The following is a 25671-nucleotide window of genomic DNA, read 5'->3' as shown; positions in this document are numbered from 1 at the left end:
GATCAGTCACTCTCAGAAAACCTGCAGAGTCAGTTTTTGTTCTGTCTCTGCAGGTCCGAGTAAACCTGATCTCCAGCAAGCAGCACAGAATCTACTGTCCCACTGAAACACACTTTTAACAGTGTGCTTGGCAGCAGCCACCAAAGAGATGGCCATGCACCTCCGCCCACTGTTGCTCCCAAACAGCTCACTGCCCTGGTGAAACGATCCTCTGATGCTGGGGAACTTTAACGTACCAGCAGCAGGAACAGGACCAGGCTCCTGGACCTCAGAAGTTACCAGCTCATCATCCGAGGAGCCAAACGTCACACTGAACTACAGTCTGACACAGCCTCAACACTACAACTGGCAGACAAATGACCATAAATACATTAAAACATCCCTCCTAAAGGCAATATTTGCACCCAGTTGGCAGGAACACACGTGATTGGGCCGTGAACACCGTTCTTCCCACCTTTAGGCAGAGCAAGCATCTTCATGAAATGGTATATGCAGTGCAATCAGATGCTGCTCTAAACTATTTAAACACGCCAACTCAGGTGGGACAGGACAAACCTCCAAGTTATTACCAACCCACTCAGGTGGGGTCTGACCTCTTTTTAACTTGGAGTCACAGCAGTGTCAAATCCACAGAGCGCTCCTCGCCATCCCTAAGAACAAACACGAGCCCTCACAGTCCATGTTGCAGCGCTGCAGGTAGTCCTCACTAATGCACACATCTGCAATCTCTGCCATCTTTGCAGATTTGCTGTACGTCTCCCTGACACACAGCAAAACCTGGTGATGAAACAGAAATCTGTTGCAAACACAGTAAACAAACTCTGGACCTTTTTCCACCTTTTTTAGGAAGTCCTGCATGACTTCCTGAAAACTCTGCCTTCTTTCTGAACAACTGCCTCTTCTGTTTAACATGACGCTCTTTCTGAATGCAGGATTCTCCCTGTATCGCTTTTTGTTTGTAGTCTTCAATTTAAGATTTTGTGTTTTATCTTTTTTACATTAGCCAATGCTCAGAGCTTTCACCTTGGTCCTGTGAGCGGAATCGTCTCTATATTTTGTTTTCTCTTTTGACTTTAACATTTCTATGTGATCCTCATTTTTTAAATATGATACTTCTAGTCGCCTCCTATTTATTAACTTTTCTTTCCGTCGGTAACTCTCATCTTTCATGAATTTTTTCCGAATGACATGCTTTAACCGTTCCCTATCCTTTTCCGTGTAGATTTTTCCTTTAAACTTTTTTGTTGTTTTTGTCATTTTTGGAATAACAAGTATTTAGAAGCAACTTTTATGCATTTGATCTGGTTGTCAATTATGGAAGTTGTCTTTATGCCTGTAGAACAAATGTCATCTTTGTCATGTGAACACATGTAATATGTTTTTGGTTGTTTGTTGGCAGAGGGAGAACAACCAGCACAGCAGTCCTATTGTGGATCTTTAACACACACAACTGTTTCAAAATGTGTACCACCACAATTTTCAATATAAATGGCATTTTCTGATAATTGTCGACCGCTGCTCTGGTGCCGAAGCCATCTGCCATCAAACAAGACAAAAACATTTAATCCTACTGTAATAAATCAGCTGTGGCTTGAATTTTCTACGTCTGTGGCCCAAACTCTAACGAAACGCATCCTAGATTTAATGATGTAATCCGCCACAGAGGAGTACTCGCCCCCAATTACCCAGCTATACAGATCGAGGTTTGTTTCTAATTGTTTTACGATGGCTAACCGAATTTTTCTGTGGTTGTTGGGGGATCCACTCACAGCCTGAGAGATGGCCTCGAAGTAACAATTTCCATCTCCAATAATTCTTTCGTTGGTGCGGGGGGCCCTAACAAACCAATGGGAGGAGCAGGTGGGGCATTTAAGTTTTGGAGCTCAATGTTTAAAATCCGGGGGGTGCACCCCCTCCCACTTTATCTCAAGCACTGATTACCTTGATCCCTAAACCTAGAAAGGATCCTCTGACACAGGTGTCGAGCTCCAGGCCTCAAGGGCCGGTGTCCTTCATGTTTTCTAACCAACATGCCATTGAAACTCCTTATTGGCTGAACACACCTGATCCAGGTGATTAGCAGCAAATGAGGCAGGATTTCTGGAAAACCAGCAGGTCAGCCCTCAAGGCCTGGAGTTTGACACCCCTGCTGGCGACCAATCACCTTATTGAATTGTGATTATAAGATATTGGCATTGATTCTTGCAAATAGAATAAATCCTGAATTAAGGATGAAAATCAGTCTGGATTTCTGCAGAATTTTCATATTTCAAACAATATTAGATTAATTTTAGACACACTAGATTACTCAGAACTCATTTTTCTAGACTTTTATAAATCCTTTGATTCTTTAGAACACCATTTTATTATTGTTGCTTTAAACAAATTTATTTTTGGTCAATTCTTCTGCATAAAACTTGCCAGCAGAACATCTCCTAGATTCTTCTTAAAATGTGGGGTTAGGCAGGGATGCCCCTTGTCGGTGGATCTGTTTCTTCTTCTTTCTTCACATCATACGTAGTTCATCAAAAGGTTTAATTGTTGATGAGAGGGAACATAAGTCAATTAGCAGATGACACTGCTCTCTTTCTTTCAGACACTTCAGAAGTAGCTGTGGCGATTGACATTATCCAATCTTTTTCTAAAGCTTCTGGACTTGCGCTTAATTTAAACAAATGTGAAATTCTGCATGTTAAAAACTGTTTGCTAACATCCATCCGAGGTATTCCTGTAAAAACATCTGTAACATACCTTGGTATTCAAATTACCAAAGATATGCAATCCAGATTATGATGGCAGTATACTTTGCCACACACACAAACAAAATGGCGGTAACCTCCCCCCACCATTGCACACTTTCTTTTTAATTTTATTATTTCAGATTCTTTATTCTTAAATAAATGCACACATTTCTTCGAGTTAAAATATATATTTATTCTTTGTTTACAATAATTATTTGTAGCAAATACATGTACATATGTTACGTTTAATTATTTTGGGTTTGTTTAATTCATGTCACCTGGTTTTTTTGAGTTGCCAGTGCTGATGGTGCCACTGGGCCCTGCGGGTGTGGCTGAGGTTCTGCTCCTGGAGCTGTGCTGTGAGGACTGGCAAAAGAGGAAGTAAAGTCTTCACAGCCTTTAAATGCTCCATAGGAAGGCGCCATCTACAGAAGCCTCCAGGGGGAGTAACCAATGGACTTATTTAATGTTTATTTGCTTTGCTTCTATATTCTGCTGTATTCTGTTTGCTTTCTTTATTATTAATTTTGTTCCACTTTTGTTTTTTCTTTTCCACTAAGAGACCAAATTTTGTGTCTCAATATTTAAAATTAATTTCTATGTAAAAAAACAAAAGCTCAAAAAACATCTGTAAACCTTTTGGTTTAGTGACATAAGTTAACCCTCTATCTTTTTTTATTTTCTATTTTTTATTTCCTTCTTTGTTTGGTGTGTTTGGTTTTTACTTATATTTCTGTTTCAGAAGGTCAAAATAATTTTATTTTGTATTCAGACTTGTGTTGTATTGTTATAAATGTCGTATTTTTGTATTGTATTCTGCAAATGTTCAATAAAAATAGACTATGACACTGAATGTAACGACAATCTCCAAATGTGTGTAGATTTCTGTTACAGAGCAGTGTGTGATCTCCCCAATACCTACCAGGAAGCAGTAGCATCAGCAGAGTCAGAGCAATGGAAGATTGATGTGGAAGGATAATGTTGGCGGAGTTCATGTTAGGTGGTAGAGATTGGCTTTCATTGATAAATTTTACCGTTTTATAAAATGTTGGTGCCAGTTGTTCCCAGAATTCTTTATAAAACTCTGCAGGAAAGCCGTCAGGCCCTGGTGCTTTACCATTAGGCATAAGTAACAGAGCTTCATGAAGCTCAGACAACGAGAGCGGAGAGTCTAAATTTGTGATTTGATCTTCGTTTAACTTGGGCAGGTTTATATTGTTGAGAAATGAGTTGATGCTTTGTTCTGATGGATTGATCTGTGGATTGTATAAGTTTTGATAAAAGTCTTTAAACGCATTATTAATTTTTACCGGGTCATGGGTGACATTCCCTGTTTGGTCCATAATCGAAGTGATTGTTGATTTTTCTTTATTAATTTTAAGCTGATTAGCTAGAAATTTGCCAGATTTATTTGAGTTTTCATATCTTTCCAGTCGTAGCCTTTGTATCTGGAATTGTGTTTGTTTATTGATGATGTCATTTAACTGCAGCTTTAAATTTTTCAGGTCGCCCAGTATGTGTTCCTGTGCAGAAGCAGCATAAGCAGTCTCCAGGGTTTTGATTTTATTTTCTAATTCTAATAAATCTGCTTTCTATTTGCGTTTTTTATGCGTTGAATAAAAGATGATTTTCCCTCTCATGACTGCTTTTGCTGTTTCCCAAAGAATACTTGGTGATATTTCAGAAGTATTGTTGAATTCTAAGAAGGTTTCCCACTCTTTTTTAAAGAATTCAATAAGTTCCTGGTCTTTTAACAGAGACGTATTAAACCTCCAGGTTGAACCCGAGGGTCTGGGTACTTCCCTTGAAATAGTAACAGAAACTGGTGCATGGTCACTGATAATAATTGGATGAATGTTGGAACTTTTAATTTCTTTCAAAAGGGAGTTACTGACTAATAAATAATCTAAACGAGAGTGTGAATGATGAACTGGAGAAAAAAAGGTGAACCCCTTAGTGCTTGGATGACATGAGCGCCAAGCGTCGCAGAGACCCAGATCATTCATGTACTGCTTTAGAATACTTGCAGACCGCCATGTACGCTGGTTTGCTGCTGTGCTGAGTCTGTCAAGTTCAGGGTCCAAAACAAGGTTGACGTCTCCTCCTATAATGATTGTGGAGTCAGAGTGAGCTGAGAGTGAGGTGAAGAATCTGTGAAAGAAGGAAGAGTCGTCAACATTCGGGCCATAGATACTGGCTATGCAAAAGTCCTTATTCTGAACGGATATATTAATGATTACAAATCTGCCTTCTGGATCAGTAACTGTATCCTTATGAGTAAATGTAACATTTTTATTAATCAAAACTGCAACCCTTCTTTGTGTGGAGTTGAAACTGGCAGAATACATAACTGGATACTGGGAACAGCACAGGAGATGACTAGCTGATAAAGATAAATGGGTCTCCTGCAGCAAAGCTATATCTGCTTTAAGATCATTCAGGTGATTTAACACTTTCAATCTCTTTGGCCCAGAGCCAAGTCCACGCACATTCCAGCTAACGATGTTAAGACTGTTCATAGCTGTTCTAACCGGGAGAGTGCAAGGCTAAATAGTGCGTGTGCCCGTCCGTGTGCGCGTGCCCGCTGTGCGTACCTGCTATACTGACAAGCGCTGTGCGTTGGGGGTGAACATGTCTTGGCTGTGAGCTGCATGTTGCGTGCGTCCTGTGTGAGCCTAAGTGAGGTTTTTGCAGTTTATCAACGTGTGTGTGCGTGATCGCGTGTGCATGCTCTTATGCGCGCTAGTATGCGCGCGCGCCCGTTCCGTGCATAAATAAATACTCACCGTGGTTGCGTTGGCTTTACCTGATTCACATATGAGGAAAAGTCTCTGATCAAATCTTGACGTTTCTGCCTTTGAGTCCAGTTTCCGCATTTTGGCTCCTCCCCTTCCTGACAGCTGGATCCAGTGTGACTCCGGTTCTATGTTGGATTCTCTTCTGCATCTGATCCTCTAAACACAGGAAGTTGTTGTGACTGGAAGGATTTGGATCCAGAAAGATGGAGAACCTGAAGGATCCAGAGTTGAAAGAAGGCTAAACCAATCAGAAAACATTCTGTTCAACAGAAACATTTAGTGTCAGACCCGGAATGAGGAAGCTGTGACCTCACCACAAATACTGTTCCTTTATTTTGAAAATCCCCTGGGGCCTCATTTCTAAAACTTTGCGTAGGATTTGCATCAGAAGTGGCGTACGGATGAAACATAGGACGTGCGTACGCACAGAAATATTCGGATTTATAAAACCGTGCGCACGCACAGCCTACGCATCTTTCCCTTAATAAATCACAACCAATTCTAAATGCAGCGCAGCTTTTGCAGCTTCATGACACGCCCATAGTTGTCCATAAATAGTTTGTGAAACGCCCACAAGTTAATATTCATGGATTGCGAAACCATGGCAAACACAGAGAAGAAATCAAAAAAACGTAACTTCACTCAATGTGATGTAGAAGTTATTGTTGGCGAGGTGGAAAAGAGGAGAAAAATGTTGTTTGGAGGGCACAGTGTGGGCATTACTAATGCAAAAAAAGGCAATTGAGTGGCAAACGGTGGCAGACGCTGTAAATAAATGCTGCAGCCGTACAACCTCAGACCGTGGCCGAAATAAAAAAGAAATGGTCGGACATCAAAGTCGAGGCGAAAAGACGTCTAGCGCTCCATCGCCAGAGTGTGTCTGCCACGGGTGGGGGACAGGGAGCACCAGAGCTGAACCCTCTTGATGAGAGAGAGACTGGCGGCTATTATTGGGAATCCCTATCAATTGGAGTGGTGAGTGAGGCGGAGGGGAACACCGACGCGCCAGATGCACCGGGTGACACAGGTAAGAGAAATAATTCAAATGAATGCAGTCAAGTCCCATGTATGCAGGCTACACAATTACAGTTTATTAATATAGAACAATTTTATTTTAGTTGCTGGGTGTTCCAGCGGGGCCAGTGGTTACGATGCTGCAGCTGAGCAGCCGTCTGGACCCAGCGTCTCCACGGCACGCGGCTCTCAACCCTCCAGCAGTGCAACGTGTCCTCACCGATGCAGTCCTTGAAATGCAGAGGGAAGTCAGTGGTTCAATCAGAGAGGTGGCCAAGGAGTTGGGAGAAATCAAGACTGACTGAAATAAACTGCACGATGAGGGAATTCTTAAATAAATAATATTTTCCACACCTCTTGTTGTTCTTTACAAGCGACGCATCACTTCCACACGCTGGCGCTCAGCAGCAGAATTTGGCTCAAATGTGTGGGGATGGGGTTCAGGGTCGGGGCCAACACAGCAATTGGCGCCAGGGGGTAGAGGCACGTTTTTAAGCTGTGCCACATTGTGTAGTACAACACATGCCAGCACGATTTGGCACACACTGTCACTTTCACGTGTTTCTTCCATCTGCCGACGGTGTCGCCATTTCTCATTTCACCCGTTTTTGTGCGTACGCCTGGGTCAGAGCTTGCGTGAAGGACCGCACATTTTCCCGTCAAGTTTGCTTTTTATAAATATCAACTATTGTGTAGAAAGTGGCGTACGCCTTCTTTTGTGCGGACGCAACGTTTATAAATGAGGCTCCTGGAATCTACTAACAAAATACTTTTTAACCAATAAATGAAAGAAATCTCATTTAAACTAATCCATAAATTCTACCCATCCAAGCCATATTTACAAAGGTTCAAAAAGGATGTTGATGTAACGTGCTCTTTTTGTCAAGAACACCCTGAAGATGCTGTACATTTATTTTGGTCATGTCCCTTTTCCACTACTCCTCTAAAGTTTGTCATTTCATTTCCGCCCACATTGACCCAGACTTTCGCCCGTACTTAGAAAATGTTATGTTTGGCCTCACCCACTGTCCATCTCCTAAAAAAGAACAGTCATACATCATTAACCTTTTATTGTTTTTATGCAAATGGAACATTGATAAATCCAAAGTCACAAATCATACCCCTCATTTTTCTGCCTTTATCAATGAGTTCAAACAATGCATGAACACAATAAGAAAGCTATTAAAACATTTGATCAGTGCATCAGTTTTGTAGGAAAGAAATCTTCCGCTTTTCAGTTCTTTCCATCCATGCGTGTTCAGTAGTCGAGAGTGGTAAAGCAAACAAGGATTCAACCGGATTAAAAATACACAAAGTTTATTTCCCTGACAATAGTTCTAGAGCACAGATTAAACATTAATGCAGATATATCTGGATTCTAAAGTAAAGATCTACTGATGCACAAGTTACATGCGAATTACTCGTAGATTTTCCTAAGAACAATGGAAAACTTTGAAAACAGTCTTTTTAAGATGTGTTTGAATCTCCGCCTTCCGGAAAGATCATGGCCGCTGATCCTCTGCCCCGGAACACTCTGATTCGTCAGCCGGTATCCCTCGTGCTTCCACCGGCCAATAGCTGAAGGTTGCCAACTCCGGATCCGCTCCGCCTTTCCAGGGGTGGGGGCATTTCACCGGCGCACACAATCCATGATCAAAAGGAGTCTTCATCTGGTTCAAAATAAATCATACCAGCCAAACGAATACTCCATCACCGGCACGAGATCAGAGGTCAGCTTCATCCTCCACATGAGAACACGAATCCGAACACTTTCCCAAGGATAAGGTGTTCAACCCAGATAGTAGAAATGTAGTTCATGACATATTTATTGCGTCTCTGGAAACTCCTAGATTTGCACAAAGAAGTCCTAGTTGCTGCTTCAACTACAAAGCACAAAAATTAGTTCACTTCACACTAAAGATAAAGCTATAAAATAATGAAGAATAAGATATTAAAACATACATTTTCTACAGTTTCAATGTCTTTGTGTAAAATGTAATAATAACCCCCTGGCTTGTGCTTTCCTTGTTGCTGTTTTACATTGTTGTGTATTGAATTGTTACGTTCAATAAAGTTTAAAAAAAATTGGCTGCAGACGAAAACATGGCGCCCCAACATCATCAGCCGGAACCAGAAGTTAACTTCCCATCCCTTTCTTCTCCATTTTTGTTGAAAAATACTCTTTTTTTCTGGTCGACTGGTCACACCAAAATATTGTTAATTAAATTGCCAGTTTCTTTGTCTGCCAGTAAAGTTAAAACAGGCCGTTTTTTGCCGCCATCGACATCATTATGTGAGCGACAGACGACACTCCAGACCAGCTGGTGGCGCTAAAGCACGATGACGCTGTTAGCCAAACAGAGAAGAAGAACAGCACGAGGCGCTAGCAGCGTTAGCTTGTTAGCAGGCTAGCAGCTTGTGTTGAGAGGTCGGCGGTGTTTTGTTGGGACGTTTGAGGTTTTTGGACAGAAAGGACGATACGTGGTTCGTGTGGGAACTCTCAGCATTTTCCAAAGTGTCGTAAATGAGTGAAGAAGTGTTGAACGGAAAGACAACGTGGATTGTTGTGATTGTGAGACTAGCAGATGATCGATCGGAGCTGCAGTGAAGAGGACGGCGGTGTTTGTGGGAGTTGGAGCTGGAGATCGGAGCAGGAACCATGTCTTCAGAACCTCAGGAAGGTTCTGTCAGAGAACAACTTTCTGCTGCTGAAGGAACCATCGTCCAGAACGAGGAGGAGCTCTGTCGTCAGCGCAGACTGCTGGATAGCAGCTGGAACCCGCAGCTTCAGCTTCACATAGTTGGTACGTTCACTGATGCATCCACCTGCAGACAAATAGATCCATGAACGTCTTTGTTTTTCTTCGTGTGAGCTGCTTTCTGGATCCAAACTGTGCGGCTGGATTATTACCTCCAATTTTGCTGCTGTTAGTTTCACCGCTAAACTGAGGAAGCAGTGTTGCCAGTTGTGGGACAGTTTTCCAGCCCAAAAGTAATCTGAACACCGACAGACAGACAACAAAACAAGCCCGACTTCTATGAACAAACCACCATTCGTGTTTTTGTGTCTTTTTAAAGTCATTTGTGTTAAATCGTTTAAAGTAACAGTCCTAACATCTTATGGTGTTTCAACCAGTGGCGGTTCTACACTAACTTACTGAGTAAGTTACTCCCCGCGCGAGTAACAGTCCCCCCAACACGCACACACACACACACACACACACACGCACCCACACACACACACACACACACACTTTTCCAGCCCAAAAGTAATCTGAACACCGACAGACAGACCACAAAACAATCCCAACTTCTATGAACGAACCACCATTCGTGTTTTTATGTTTTTTTTCTTCCATTTGTGTTAACGCGTTTAAAGTAACAGTCCTAACATCTTGGTGTTTCAACCAGTGGCGGTTCTACACTAACTTACTCCCCCCGTGAGTAACACTCCCCCCAACATGCACACACATACACACAATTTGACAACATCCTATTGTGTTCTCTATCTTCTATTTGTCCATTGTACACAAAAATGCATGAATTTTCTAGATTAAACTCAGTCAGACAGGGGCCTGAATCCAAAAGACGCTTTAGGTTTCAGGCTGAACAAGAAACATTATTGATCACACTAAAGCTAAACCTTTAACCCTTTAAAACTGAACTTTTTGAACATAAATATGAATAGAAACAGGACAATTAATCCAGATCCAAATCTTAAATAATGAATAATATTTTCCTCTCCATAAAAATATATTCTGTCAAAATTATACAAATATGAACATGCTTGCAGAACAAAACAAAGCCTGGAAATACTATTAATAAGAAATAAATCGGATCATTCAGTTTTCTTCGCTGTTTTATCTTTTTTTTATAGAGTTTAACTCCTGGCATCATTTTTAACAAAGTTCATTTCTTGGTGTGTGACGTCCTGTGTGTGTCTTTGTGAAATGCATCAGAGGGATTTGATTTTTTTAATAGCCTGTTATTGTGAATATTATTTTTAGGTCTTATAAAACATTCAAAGCTTAATCGTATAATTTATCAGTGGGATTACTCCAAAAATAAACCAGTTACTGTCAGCCAGTGAGAGATGGTCAGGTTTACCGAGAGGAAAAGCATTCATCGTCACCATAATTTTAATGTCTTTGTTCTTTGAAAAAGGCTCAGGTTTCAACCTGAGTAGTTTGCTGGCCGCTTTGTGAAGCTTTTCAAAATAAATGCACCTGATTTCTCAGCATCGTCTTTTATAAGTAGGCGAGAAAAACCTTTGATGGTAGCTCCTCCCACACGCCACGGGAGCATCGGTTTCTAAAGACACTTTTGGACAAACGACCAGCAGCAACTTTGATGCAGATTAAATCAAAGGCAGAGGATTCCACAGTTTAAGACCGACAGCAGAGAATGCCCAGTCTCCTCTAGTTTTGGGCCTCGTCATGCTGGAGCTGACCCTCTGACCTCAGAGCACAAGCTGGTTTATAAATCTGAGTGAGGTCAGAATGTATTTTGGAGCCAGTCCATGTAGAGCTTTAGAAACAAACTATAAAATTCTAAAATTAATCCTGAAATTAACAGGAAGCCAGAATAGGTGTTCTGTGCTCATAATTTTTGGTTACTGTTAAAAGTTGTGCAGCAGAGTTCTGAACTAACTGCAACCGGGAAAGTGCCTTGTGGGAACCCCCAGTGTAAAGTGTGTTGCAGTAGTCCATTTGTGAAGAGATAAAAGCGTGCAGGACCTTCTCAAAAATACATATATAGCAGCCGCGGGACGGCACTTTGCAGGTTTCAGGCTGGTACAAACTCTGTGATATAACAGATAATAATAAACTGATTGTGGTGCAGATTATTTTCTCTCCAAGCACAGCTACTACTCTTCGTCCCCCTGGCATCGCATCGGGTCCGAGAAGGACTGGTCTAATGAAAAAAATGTTATAATATAATTAATACAGAACCACAGACGACAAAACAGATTGTACTTTTTAACTAATATAATTATAGATTTGTCTACGAGCCAGATATGACCATCAGAAGAGCCATATATGGCTCGCCAGCCATGGGTTCCCTGTCCTAATGTTTAACAACTCCTCGCCTTTACACACCAGAAGAGTCGATTGTCCTTCTGACAATGCTAAAAAAAACGGAAAAAACAAAACAAAACAGTATATTATACAAAAAGCTGAGGAGAGCCAAGCGGCAAACCAGCCACCCTGAACGCCATCTTGTTTCCTTTCCTTGTTTGGTTAATCTCTATAAAATAAACACCTGTTTTTTAATTGTGTCTGATTGAAAGACATAATCTATTACAGACTTTTTTCACTTAAACCACCCCCTTTCCCTGAAATCCTGGATTTCTGATAGTTATTATATCTATCAATAACTGTCAAAAAAAATGAAGGGGCGAAGGACCTCTGGTAGCGTTCCTTTTTGCACTGGGGGTGCAGTAGTCTGCGGCGAGCTACTCATGGTTCTCTCCATCTTGAACAGAGGTTGACAGGGGTTGTCCCAGATGCTGGACAGCTTAGTGTAACCCAAATGAAATTCTGCGCTATCACTTTAAATGACATTCTGCGCTGTCGCTCCTTATGAAAATTCTCGACTGTCACTTTAAATTTGCCGGTTCCCTTGCACTTTCATAATACCGCAGACCTAGGGTGACGTGGCTTTCATTTTTCAAGGCGTGTCAAAGCACCAACAGGTGTGCATTCATGGGAGAGCTGAGCTGTGTACAGCTGCTTTAGATTGCCATTTATTAGCTGAAGCTAGGGCTGTGACGATAACCGCATCACCACACTTTTATTTTGAAAGTTTATTTATTTATTTTTTTAAGTTTTGCATATGGTGCGTGATTGGAACTATAATAAACACATTAATCTTTGCTGATAATTTACTTTTTCTGTTAGTCCTGTGTTCAAACTTAAAGGGTTTCTATTGGAAACCTTTTCCTCGTAGCACCCGCCTGCGCGCGCGCAGGGCTGTCGCTGTCTCTTAGAGAAGCACGGGGCACGTGCTTACTCTACTTACAGACACACGTGCGCTGTTTTAGAAGCACACACACATTCTGATTCCACAAAAGAAGTTTCTGTCTTGCGAGGAAATAGGACAAATTACCTGCGGTCTAATTGTTCATTTCCATTTAGCTGCGTGCATTCTTGAGTGCGCGACACGGCCGCCCGCTGGAGGATTTTGTGTTGGGGGGCGGGGGGGGGGTCGTCGGTAGGTAGTAGTCAGTTGTTACTGTTATTTGCCGCCGGGGGATTTTGTGTTTTTTTTTTTTGGGGGGGGGCTGCGTGCCCTGGTGGTTCATCCGGCACCGTCACAGCTCTAGAATCAGCACGGTTTAATAAAACGTGAACTGGTGAGTGCAGCCATGATTGAAGCAGCTAGCCCGGGCGCCAGCTTAAATAAATTGTACTTGGTAAAAATGGTATTTTTCTTACTTTATACATAATGTTGAATTATGAATTATGTGGGTACTCGTTGAAATGATCAACTGCATTGAGTTTGTATTATAAAGAATGTTGTACAACAATCGATTATGCACTTAAGATATTATTTGTTTGTTTGTATTGTTTCTCCTTACATATGAATTAAATATTCATTTGTTAATTATTTCAATTAAGGAGGTTACGTGAATTTATTATATTTTGTTCAAAGGAAAATATGATTTATTTATTGACACTGTTTTGACAGGCCAGGTCGCAAGACTGGTTGTCTTGACAGACCAATTTATTAGACGCTCGACCCAGGGCTCCAGACTGCGACCAAATGGTCGCATTTTGCAACCAAAATTTGAGAGTGTGCGACTGAAATTTACATCCAGTCACACATGTGCTACCAGTAAATTTGCCTCCCCCTCCCTCTGTATTTTTTTATACATTAAACTTGGAAGGGGCACGTCAATGATCAATGAAATGAGCAATGAAATAATCAATGAGATGCAAGCGCACACGGACGCAAACAAACACTCGCACACATACTCGTGAAACGCGAGCACACACTCGCGTCTGTGAGGCGGCCAATGCGTGTGAGAAGAATAGGGAAAGCCACTGTAAGTGGTTAAATGCGTGGAGGGGGAGGGGCCTAGAGATAATCAAGCGCACGTAAACATCTGTGGGAAGGAAACGGAGACAAATATCATCACAACTTGATATGTGTGTCTGAGCTATGAGCAAGCGAACTATTGATTCGTTCTTCTTCCGACCTGAGGCTAGTGTACCAGTGCCAGAGTCTACGGCAGGGGTCTTAAACTCGCGGCTCGCGGGCTGTTTGTGGCTCCCAAGATGATATTTTGCGGTCTCGCCTTAATATGAAAATTTTATGTTATTGCAGCCCGCCAGTTTCTATGAATAACACCTTTCAATTGTTGTGCGCGGAGCTGACAAAGCAACCAATCACAGTGGGGTAAATGAGTCTTGGGGGCGTGTGCTGACGAGAATAAATGTCCCACACCTACATGCGGGGCTTGAACTTTAAAGACGTGCGAGCAACAACACGATTTAGTCTTAGACACACTTAAAACACGTGGGGAAAATGCAACGATAGACGACAGACGTGTTTACGTTGAGTCCATCTTCGTGATCTCAAACACGCTTATTGTGCATTTTGGCTGCACATATTTGGTGTCACCAAGATAATTTTCCATCCTTTTTCTTTACTATTTGTACTGTCATGACAGCGATGGTGCTGTCAGTTTACCTCGTTGTTGCATCTTCAAAAGTGCAGAATAAGATGTGATACTGAATTTGAAACAGCACATTGTAATTTCTGCATCTATTTTTAAAGTATTTATTAGTAATACAGTGGAAATTATTAGTAGATCTGGTTTGCATGTTGATTCACGGTATGCGCCTCTAAATTTTCTGGTTGTGCCCCTAAAATTTTCAGTTGGGGGCCACAGTGCTCCTAGTGAAAAAAGTTAGTCTGGAGCCCTGTATTAGAATGAGCTGAGTCACCTAAAGGCACGCCATGATGGGACGCTGCCTGTGCCCACGACCGCTCCCCTTTTCCATGATGGGACGCTGCCTGTGCCCACGACCGCTCCCCTTTTCCTTCTCAAAGACAGGACCATGCAGCTGCGGATGCGGCAGTTCACAGGTTTTATTCATTTCCAAAGTCTGTGATTTAACAGATAATAAAGAACCCATTGAGATGCAGATTTTCTTTTGTCTTCCAAGCACGGGGATGCCGCCCCCCGTTACTATTGCACCCCAGGCAATTGCCCGTATTGCCCGTGCCTATAAACTCTACTATTGTCACTGTGTTAAGACCAGCCACCCCCTCCTGCTTTATCAAAGATATTTCTCCGTTTTTATCTTCACTTCACATTAGGGTTGTGCCAATGGAATGGGTGACTGACATCACGATGGAGAGACCACCATCGTGATGCCACGCCCCCGCCACGCTATGAGTAGACACCATAAGCCTCAGTTACATGTGCAAAATATCTTGATGGGATCAATGGTCGGATTAGAATCCAACAGTGTACATGGGCCCAGAAAAATGTTTTCAGAATATAAAAAACGTTCAAATGGGTCACACTTTCGGTCGGAATAAATCATTCGCACATGCGCAGTAGGGTTTGAAAACCGGAAGAGGAAATGAGTTCCGCCGAGTGGGTACATACACAAATAACTGACAGCTCAGTAATATACGAGATGATCTTCTAAACGTGCTTTTATTATTGTTGTGAATATTATGAAGCATCTGTTGGCTCATCATTTTAATTTTAATCTGTGTGGTCAGTGCTTTTTCTGTTGAAGAACGGAGTCGGAAAGAAGTCAGGGTTAGCAGTATGCTAAGCTAACAACATTAGCTTTTGATGAACATAAAATCTATGCGGGAATTTCGGCAATCTGCATCTTGGCAGCACGTAAACATGTGGGAATAACATCAGCCTTTATTTTGTCGGGACACGACTGGAAACACAACGTGATTGTTTGAACGGTTTCTAAGGACTGAGCAACATTTCTGCTTTGAACGGCTCACACACCGCCCCAAAGCCGCTGTGAGTTGACGGTCTGAAATCTGCTCGGACACACACTTTTAGACCCGGTTTTCCTGGCTTTGGTAGCTTGTTCACCTAGAGCTGCGGGACAGATTGCTTGCGGGAGCGGACTACTTCTTTTCTATATATATATATATTTTTGTTAAAGTCACTTCCCTCAGTTTATACTGGATCATCACGGATGAGTTATTAGTTTGGAAATAAAATAAATAATGTAATAAAATAAAATAATGAATATTAATTAGTAATAAATAGTAGTGTCTTTATCATACAGTACTGTGTGTTTGTTTCTGTCACCAGTGGAATCAGCACTTTCCTTCTCTAGGACCAGAAGAACAAACTAGAAGAACAAAGTTTCAAGTTTTCTTCTCATCTCGTTGCACAAGGCAGAAAAAAGGCGGGACTTCAACCATCAGCCTGAAACAAAGTTCATCTTTAAACTGTGTCAATGTCAGATGGAGAAATGGAATAGAATGTAGAAGATTAGAAGAACTTAGGAATGTGACCCGTGTAAATCATTTAACATTTAATTTAAATAAAATATTGACACTTTTAATGACAACTTTAATTATATTTATTTCCAATTTTAAAGAATTAATGACACATTTATTTAATTATTTAATGGCGTCTATATGTATTGTTTCAATGAGTCTCTTCTGGTCCTCCAGACTCCTCAGACATTTTCTCCAATGAACACAGAGTTCATTGATGCTTGAAATAAAACAAAAATCCTGGAAACGTATAAAAGTCTCCTTGTTGTGTTTGTGTCCTTGCAGTCCTCCCCCAGCATTGGATGACTAAAGAGGAAGATCTCTGCAACCAGCAGAGGAACTTCAGAGTGGAACAGGAGGAACCAGAACCTCCACAGATTAAAGAGGAACAGGAGGAACAAGAACCTCCACAGATTCAAGAGGAACCAGAACCTCCACAGATGAAAGAGGAACAGCAGAGCTTTAATGTAACTGATAATCAGGATGAAGAAGGGAACCAACGCGAAGAATCAACATCAACTAAGGATGAAGAGACAGACCCACAGAACAGAGATCAGAGGAAGAGGAGGGACAGAAGACATGTCCAAAGTGTGGACAGCTCTCACATGTCAGCAGGTCAGTGTGACTCTGATTTTCATCTCCACACTATCGGTATGTTCACTTCAACAACGGTTCTATCTTGAGCTTCAAACTCTCCAAACATGCAGTCCATCAACAGCGTGTCCTGGAAGAGTCTCTTCTGTCCCTTCCAGTTGAAAAGACAGAAGACATTGTTGGTCAGTGCAGCCGACAACATTCTTCAAATCATATGATCTTAGTTAGTCCCTCCAGCTAACGACAAACAGCAAATCTAACAGATCAAAGAGGAAATTGTTAGCAGATAAAAAGTACAATCTGTTTTGTCGTCTGTGGTTCTAAGTTTGTAGTTCAGTTTTTTTCAGCAGATTTCTCTGTCAAACCCAAAATCCATCTAAACCTCTTTGATGTCTCCATGTCTCCAATTCCAGACATTCAGACAGATTCTATTTCCAAAACTACATTTCATGCTAAAACACAAACTCCGGCTCATGGATCTGCAGGCAGAAAAGATTCAAACCTGAACACATTAGTGAGAAACTGCTTTGTTCAAAAATGTAAAAACTGAAACACTAAAGAACCATTTGGTCCAGTTTCTTCCAGATCAAAACCCAACAAGAGCAACAAAGTTCCACTTCACTGTTTAGTGAAACACAGTGAACGTTCTCCCTCTGAGTAAGAAGCTGGCTGTGCCTTTCGGTTCGTGCGGTAACCGTTCTGACGTACAGGATTAAGAGATGTTTGACAACCGCCCGCCTAAGGAGCTTCTTTGCAGCCATTAAAATGTATTTATTAAAAAAGTCAGCGAGAGAGAAGCCCGGCCCGACCCGAACGTAATGTTTGTCATTTATTTCCGTTCTGTAATTTAACACATAAAACCAGTAGGAACACATTTTCTGAACAATCCAAAGAAATGTTGACCACAAAACATTTCAGGGGTCCACAACGTGGGACACATGATCCACAGTTATCATGCAGAGGAAAAGACAGTAAAACGCGGGACATGACAACAATAAGTACTTGATCTGTCGTCTGTTTTTATTTCTTAGACTTGATAAAAAAATTATCTCTGCTCACAATGAGCTTTTTTTCCCTGTGGGGTCATAAGGGGTCCATTCACACAACGCTGTAACTGTGACTCCGCCCGCCAATATAAATATTGCCAGGAACGAGTGATTTAAATGTTAAAAAAAACAACAAAATTTTCCTCTGTGAAATGATAATGATGATCAGGTGTTGTGAAACTGTTGTCGGCGAGATGACAGGCGTGGTGATATGAGCGCATGTCTGAGGATGAAACGTGAGCGGGAAAAGCACAAAGTGGATCCTTGTTCATGCCTGCACAGCTGTTTGTTTCTGGCATCGCAGCGCCTGACATTTATGAAGTTACAAGTTCAGTTTGTTGAATAAAAACCAACCAAGATCAGATTAAACCCAGACTTTGTCTCTTCTGACAAATGTCCAAATGAAATGTGAACAATAAATGAATATCATCTCTTCATTTACTGGAGATGAAAATTAATAATAATGCTGTTCAAATAAAGAAAATGTTAATAATTAGTAGAATTAAGGAAAAAGTAAAAACAATTAATTTTACATGCAATAAAAGCACCAAGACAGACACATTATGGGACCAAAGATAAATAAAACAAAATAACTTGTTTTTTTTTTTCATGTTCATTGGTTGTTATGTTCTTAGAAATATTGATGGTATTTTGTTCTGATTTATCCAATCCTATAGCTGTAGTTCTGACATACCACAAATGCAGTACTTTTGGTTTCTAACAAATATATTTGCAATACTCTTTCGACTTTGATCTATTTTCCTTGTGCAACATTGTTACGATAGTACTTTTTGAGTTAATGCCTAAATATGTGTCAAATAGCTATTTGACCTGCTGTTAATAGCATTTCAGATGTATTTGAAATGTTTTTATGTATTTTTTGTATTATCATTATTATTATAGTTGATGATGTCACAGTTGTTCAGGAGAACATTTAGAATTGGCACTTCCTGTCATAAACACTGCAGATCCCTGGTATTTATGTCGACATTCCATATTCCACATTTTGCCGTTTTCTGTAACTCCAAAATTCAGAATTCCAGCGTGCAGATGTACCAGACTGATTGAGACTCATCCACACAAACTCAGTGCTGTGATTGAAGCTAAAGGTGCATCTACTAAATACTGACTTGAAAGAGTTAAATAATTATGTAAACAATTCAATGCAGCAATATGCATCTTGGCTGCACTTAAATGTGTGAGAATAACAGCAGCCTTTATTTTGTCGGGACACAACTGGAAACACAAATCCACGTTGTTTGAACAGTTTCTAAGGACTGAGCGACATTTATTTCTGCTCTGAAAAGTTCACACAGACCGCCCCAAAGCCACTCTGAGCTAGCGGCCCGAGCTCTCTTCGAACACAATTCCTCCTGAGTCCTGCAGCCGCTAACCCAGAGCGGCTGGACGGCTCGCAGTCTGAATTCTCCCACACATAACAAAACAACAAAACGCACACGTAACAAAGCACCCCCCCCTCAGACACAAAATTATTAATCCGGCTGCTTTGCTCACTCGGGTGCCAGTGGACCGAGTGAGCTTCGGGGGGCACGAAGCGCTCCTCCTCCGAATCTCCCCTGTGAGGGGTGAAAGAGAGAGGAGAGCCAGCGGGGCGAGAGCGGAGCGGCGCTTTACACGGGGCGTCTGCAGAGTATTCATACGGTCCCAAAGCTTTCTCTCAGAGAAACACCGTCTATGCGTGACGTAACCCAGAGCAGTGGTGACACACGATCGGAATGACTGTTTACATGAACAACGATCGGATAAACGATCGGTATAACCCACCTATCTCGATTGGATAGAAATTCTGATCCGAATGAGTCTGATCGGGGCAGAGTATTTCCAACCGGCGCGTTTACATGACGCATCTTCTTTGCGATCAGGCGTTCATTCCGATTACTTTTGCCCATGTAAACGCGGGTAGTGTCTGTGTACTCCTGGAGATCAGTGATGTCATTATAGGTGGCTACTTGTTTGAATATACTCCAGTCAGTGGTGGCAAAGCAGTCCTGTAGAGCTTCAGTAGATCCCTCAGGCCACACCTGAACCACCTTTTAGCTGGACTGACGTCTTTCACCTTTGGCCTGTATGCTGGCATTAGCATAACAGTTGTGTGGTCTGAGGCGCCCAGGTGGGGGAGGGTAAGGGCTTTGTAGGTTCCATTGTGTGGGGTGTAAACATTGTCCAAGATGTTTTTACCTCTTGTGGGGAAGTTGATATGTCCATTGAGTTGTGGAAACACGCTCTTGGGGTTTGCATGGTTGAAGTCCCCGGGCAGGATCAGGAAGGCTTTAGGGCAGGGGTCGGGAACCTTTTTGGCCAAGAGAGCCATAAACGCCACATATTTTTAAATGTAATTTCGAAAGAGCCATACAATAATGTAGTGTCCCTTTCCCACACTGAGGCACGGAGACTTAACCTCTTTTAAGGTTCTTTATTCTGGTTACTGCAGACCGCAACGAATGCCGTAAAATTAATTCAGCAACTCCTGAATCTCTCCCGCCGAGACGAGACGAGAGCGCTCCTCCCAACTTTATATTCGCTCCTGCCGCGTCAGCCCTCCCATTTCCCTTATTCGGCCCATAGCTGAACCCCATTGGTCCAAACTACCTAACAACCACCTGAGCGACAGAACTGAGAGCCAATCAGATCTCTGCTTGATTGATGCGTTCAATGAACTCCAGAACTTTTAACGCGGCCCAACAGCGAAGTTAAACTCAGTCCGCAACAATATGTTTAAAACTAAATATACAAATGAATGTGTGCATTTGATGTAATTTCAACATTTTTAAAGTACAATAAGTCTGTGGATTCTTTTTAATAACATCGTTATGCTGTTGCTAATAAACGATGAGTATTTCTCGTGGTAGTTCTGCTGATGGTCTAGTCTGGTTGATACGTGGTGAGTTTCTGCTTCATGCAGGCGTTGAGACTTTAAACGTGATCATAGGTCTGAATGTTCTGTAGATGTGAGACAGACTGCTCACATGCAGACGGGGAGCCAAACACACACTGCAGTGAGTGACGGGCAGCGGGTTTTACGTTATTACAATCCCTGCGCGGTTCACCTTACTGGCCGTGCCCGTGCCCCCCCCCCCCCCGTGCCCCCCCCCCTGCTTTCTTCCTCTAACATCTCGTTCCCGCAACTGCGCGCTCTTTCTCAGAGACGGGAGCGCGCAGTTTTAGGCACGGCAATTCACAGGTTTCCGGCTGGTACAAACTCTGTGAAATAATAGATAATAGTTAAGTGATAGTGCTGGCGCAGATTTTTCTCTCCAAGCACCGCTACTACTGCACGCCTGTGGCATCGCATCGCGCCAGACAAGGACTGGTCTAATGAAAAAAAAAAAAGTATAATTAAAGATTTGTCTGCAAGCCACATGTGACCATCAAAAGAGCCATATATGGCTCGCGAGCCATAGGTTCCCGACCCCTGCTTTAGGGTGTGCTGTCTGCTGCTCACTGATGTGCTGGTGTAGTTCATACAGAGCCTTACTCCTGTTGGTGGTGGAGCTGGGAGGGATGTATGTTGCTACCAGCAATATGGAGCTAAATTCTCTCAGCAGGTAGAATGGCTGGCATTTAATGATCATAAACTCAGCCAGGGGGGAGCAGTGTTTATAGACCACTCTGGCATTTCGGCACCAGGCATCGTTGATGTAAATACACAGTCCTCCACCGCGGGTCTTACCCCCCTCAATGACCATCTTGTCTGCCCGGAAGCATGCTTACCCAGCTAGCTGGATGGCACAGTCTGGGACGTTGTCCGTTAGCCATGTTTCCACAAAGAGAAAGACACAGCACTCACTTGCAGTCTTGGACGATGTGCGTAGCAGGCGGATATAGTCTAGTTTATTGTCCAGAGATCGTACGTTGGCCAGCGTGATTGTTGGGATAGCTGGTCGGTGAGGACTAGCCACTAGCTTAGCACGGATGCCTTGAAGCTTCCCCTTCTTTTGCTTCCTCATGCACCGCCTGTGGCGCCTCCACTCTGTCCGGAGCAGACCACAGTCACGTAGTTCAACTGGTACAGTCCTCAAAAAATGGTCCGAAACAGTGGATCCGCCAATTGGGAGCAGAACCTTGCACGTGTATGAGTACATTCGGTTAAAAACAATTCAATCTGTTGAAACCCAAAAAGATAAAGCCCAAAAACACAACGGATAGGGAAGAGAGGAGCTGTCTGGCTTTTTTTATGATTTCCTTTCAACAGTGGTGTCCTCCTAGGTCATCTCCCATGAAGTCCACTCTGGCTAAAACAACAACGAATGGTGCGATCTGACACTGATGTACCTTGACCTAGGAGTTCACCTTTAATGTTTTTGGAGGTTATTCTGGGCTCTTTGGATACAGTTCCAACTATCCGTCTCCTCAATTTGTCATCAATTTTCCTCTTCCGGCCACGTCCAGGGAGGTTGGCTACTGTCCTGTGGGTCTTAAACTTCTGAAAAATATGTGCCACTGTCGTCACAGGAACTTCAAGCTGCTTAGAGATGGTTTTATAACCTTTACCTTTACCATATTTGTCTATAATTGTGTTTCTAATGTCCTGGGACAATTCTCTCCTTGGCTTTCTGTTGTCCATGCTCAGTGTGGTACACACCTTTTCACCAAACAGCAACGTGACTATTTGTCTCCCTTTAAATGGGCAGACTGATTGATTATGGGTTTGAAAACAGCTGTGATGTCAATTAAAGGACATACCTGAGTCCATCATGACCCCTGGGCAATTAGTTCTCAGTCTTTTATGAAGGTACCATCATTTTTGTCCAGTCCCATTTAGGGTTGTGCCGATGGACGATATCATCGTCCATCGTGATGGGTGACTGAAAACCCGATGGAGAGACCACCATCGTGATGCCACGCACCCGCCACGTTGCGCGTCGACACCATAAGCCGCGGTTACATGTACAAAATATCTTGATGGGATCAATGGTCGGATTAGAATCCAACCGTGTAGATGGGCCCAGAAAAATGTTTTCAGAATATAAAAACGTTCACTAAGGTCACAATTTCGGTCGAAATAAATCATTCGCACATGCGCAGTATTCGCACATGCGCAGTTTGAAAACCGGAAGGGGATACAACTTCCGCCGAGCGGCTTTTTTTCCAAACTTTATTGAATGTAACAATTCGATACAAAACGATAACAGCGCCGAGCGGCTATATATATTGACATGTCAGCTCGGTAAAATACGAGATGATCTTCTAAACGTGCTTTTAATAATGTTACGGTTATTATGAAACACCTGTTCGCTCATCATTTGAATTTTAATCCGTGTGGTCAGTGCTTTTTCTGAACGAAGCCAGGATTAGCATTATGCTAACACGGGCTAACAACATTAGCTTTGGGTGGCGCTGCATCCTGTGAATAACATCAGCCTTTATTTAGTCGGGACACGACTGGAAACACAAATCCACGTGATTGCTTGAATGTTTTCTAAGGACTGAGCGACATTTCTGCTTCGATGCTCAAACCTCTGTCTGCTGACGATCCGTGCTGTGCTCAGACACACGTTTAAACCCGGTTCTGAGTTCGGTAGCTAGTACCCCTAGAGCTGCGGGACGGATCGCAGTCTTAAATCTCCCACACATACCGCTCATGTGCCCCCCCCCCCCCCTTCCCATCAAACACAAAGCTGTAAATCCGCACTCCGCCGGTCCACTCCGCTAAGTGCGGGAGTGGACTACTTCTTTTCTATTTTGTTTGTTACTTTTTCTGTTAAAGTCACTTCCCTCAGTTTATACTGGATCATCGCGGATTAACCATGAGTTGGGAAATAAAATGAAAAAAGCAAAATAACGAATAGCAGTTATATAAGAACGAAAAATGTAAAAAAAATACCCCCCCGACGATGTCATCTTCCATCCCGATGGTTGACAGCAAACATCGTCAATGGCCAAATTAGGGGACATCGCCCAACCCTAGTCCTATTTCATTAGTTTGTTGTTTCAAGTCATTTCAGTGAGCATTTTGGACTTTACTTCTTTAACTGAGGGGTACCAACAATTTTGTCCACCACTGTAAACGTAGATATTTATTCATTTTAGAGAGATTATTGATTTTTACAGATGCATGTACTTTGTTGAACGTCCCTTGGCATCCGTCTCTCTGCTGTGTCTCCATTTACACCTCAAAGAGAGAATTTCTATTTTAAAGGCAGTTAAAAAAAAAAAACAATCTTTTTTTCTTTTCAAATGCATTTGTAGGTTACTCTCTGTGTTAATGAAAAAAGATTGAGATACTTGCTTTCATATTTGAACATTTATTAGAAATGTTATTGAGCTCTCTGTTTCACACAGCTGGTTCTGGATCTGGTTCTGGTTCGTTTCCCAGTCCACCTCGTCCTGTGACTTTAGATACCTTCTTACCTGTTTCTCTTTCTAAGCTAGTCAGATTGGTAGGCACATTGAAGTCATCCTCTTGCTCTCTTGATGTGCTGCCAACATCTCTGCTCAAAGATGTCTAGACCCATCCCTCTTGAGCAGTTACAGACCTATTTCTAATCTTCTATTCATGCCTAAATTTTTAGAAAAAGTTGTTGCTAACCAACTTACAACTGCTCACGACAGTTATGGCATTTTTGATCAGTTTCCGCCAGCTCTCAATTTGATGCAGTGATGCAGGAAAATCCTCTGTGCTACTGCTACTGGACTTGACCACTTCCTTTGACACTTTTGACCATTACGTTCTTTTGGACAGGCAAAAAAATTGGGTTGGGCTATTTGGTTCTGGTTTAAACTGGTATTCCTCTTATCTGACTGGTAGATCTTTTTCTGTTGTTTTTTCCAAATTTAAGTCCTCTCCTTCATCCCTCACTTTTGGTGTGCCACAAGGCTCAGTTTTGGGACCTTTATTGTTAATTTAATATATGCTCCCTTTGCAGCGTTTTCATGAACTGTGTCAGTCAGTTTATTGACCGACACAGCTCTCCTCATAGGAGGGTGGTGTAGGGTCTTTTTTCAGCACAGTTTTGTGCTGCTGTGCTAAAGAACAGAAGAAACGTATTAAAAAATATTGCACATATTCTGACTGAGACTATTAACATTTTTACTGGTCTTTATAACACACAAAGTCATCAAAACGCATAAAAGACTCTCTTCTTGTGTTTCTGCAGTCCTCCCCCAGCATTGGATGACTGAAGAGGAAGGTCTCTGCAACCAGCAAAGGAAATTAAGCGTGGGACAGGAAGAACAAAAATCTTCACATTATAAAGAGAAACAGGGTTACCCAGAACCTCCACAGATTAAAGAGGAGCAGAAGGAACCAGAACTTCCACAGATTAAAGAGGAACAGGAGGAACCAGAACCTCCACAGATTAAAGAGGAACAGGAGGAACTCTGCATCAGTCAGGATGAAGATCAGCTTGATCTGAAGCAGGATACTGATACCTTGATAGAGATTCCTACTTATGAGGAAGATGAGAACAGTGAAGCAGATCTAAACACTCAGCAGAGCTTTAATGTAACTGATAGTCATGATGGAGGAAACCAACATGAAGAATCAACATCAACTACAGATAAAGAGACAGACCCACAGAACAGAGATCAGAGGAAGAGAATAGACAGAAGACATGTCCAAAGTGTGGACAGCTCTCACATGTCAGAAAGTCAGTGTGACATGGATGTTAGAAAAAAACCCAAGAAGCCAAGTTTGGGTAAGAAATACAAACAATCTCCAAAGGAAGAGAGACTTTCCTCTATCAAGTCTGACTACATGGAAACTGGGTCTAATGAAAAATATTATATCTGTAAAGAATGTGAGAAAAGTTTTAACTACATATCTCATCTCAAAACACACATGAGAACTCACACAGGAGAAAAACCCTTTTCTTGTAAAGAATGTAAAAAAAGTTTTACTCAAATGTCTAATTTCAAAAGACACATGAGATCTCACACAGGAGAAAAGCCTTTTTCTTGTATAGAATGTGATTCAAGTTTTAGTGATTCATCTAGTCTCAAAACACACATGAGAATTCACAC

General features: G+C 42.1%; 1 protein-coding gene across 3 annotated transcripts in view; it reads left to right on the top strand.

Moving 5' to 3' along the window:
- Positions 1-25671, top strand: part of LOC101164420 (uncharacterized) — a 736165-nt gene that overhangs the window by 444664 nt on the left and 265830 nt on the right. Inside the window, exons 1-3 of one of the 3 annotated variants that reach the window (XM_078935464.1) lie at positions 76-9037; positions 9136-9357; positions 16334-16663. In XM_078935464.1, coding sequence (XP_078791590.1) covers positions 9213-9357; positions 16334-16663 — 475 coding nt within the window. In that variant the 5' untranslated portion in view covers positions 76-9037; positions 9136-9212. Of the gene's footprint in view, positions 9358-16333; positions 16664-25671 lie in introns of those variants that run through there. The other 2 variants (XM_078935461.1, XM_078935468.1) reach the window with 2 other exon arrangements.

Source organism: Oryzias latipes, chromosome 2 (assembly GCF_053564925.1).
Source record: "Oryzias latipes strain Hd-rR chromosome 2, Olatipes_Hd-rR_3.1".
In the NCBI taxonomy this organism is placed as follows: Eukaryota; Metazoa; Chordata; class Actinopteri; order Beloniformes; family Adrianichthyidae; genus Oryzias; species Oryzias latipes.
This window is presented reverse-complemented; position numbering and strand designations above follow the sequence as displayed.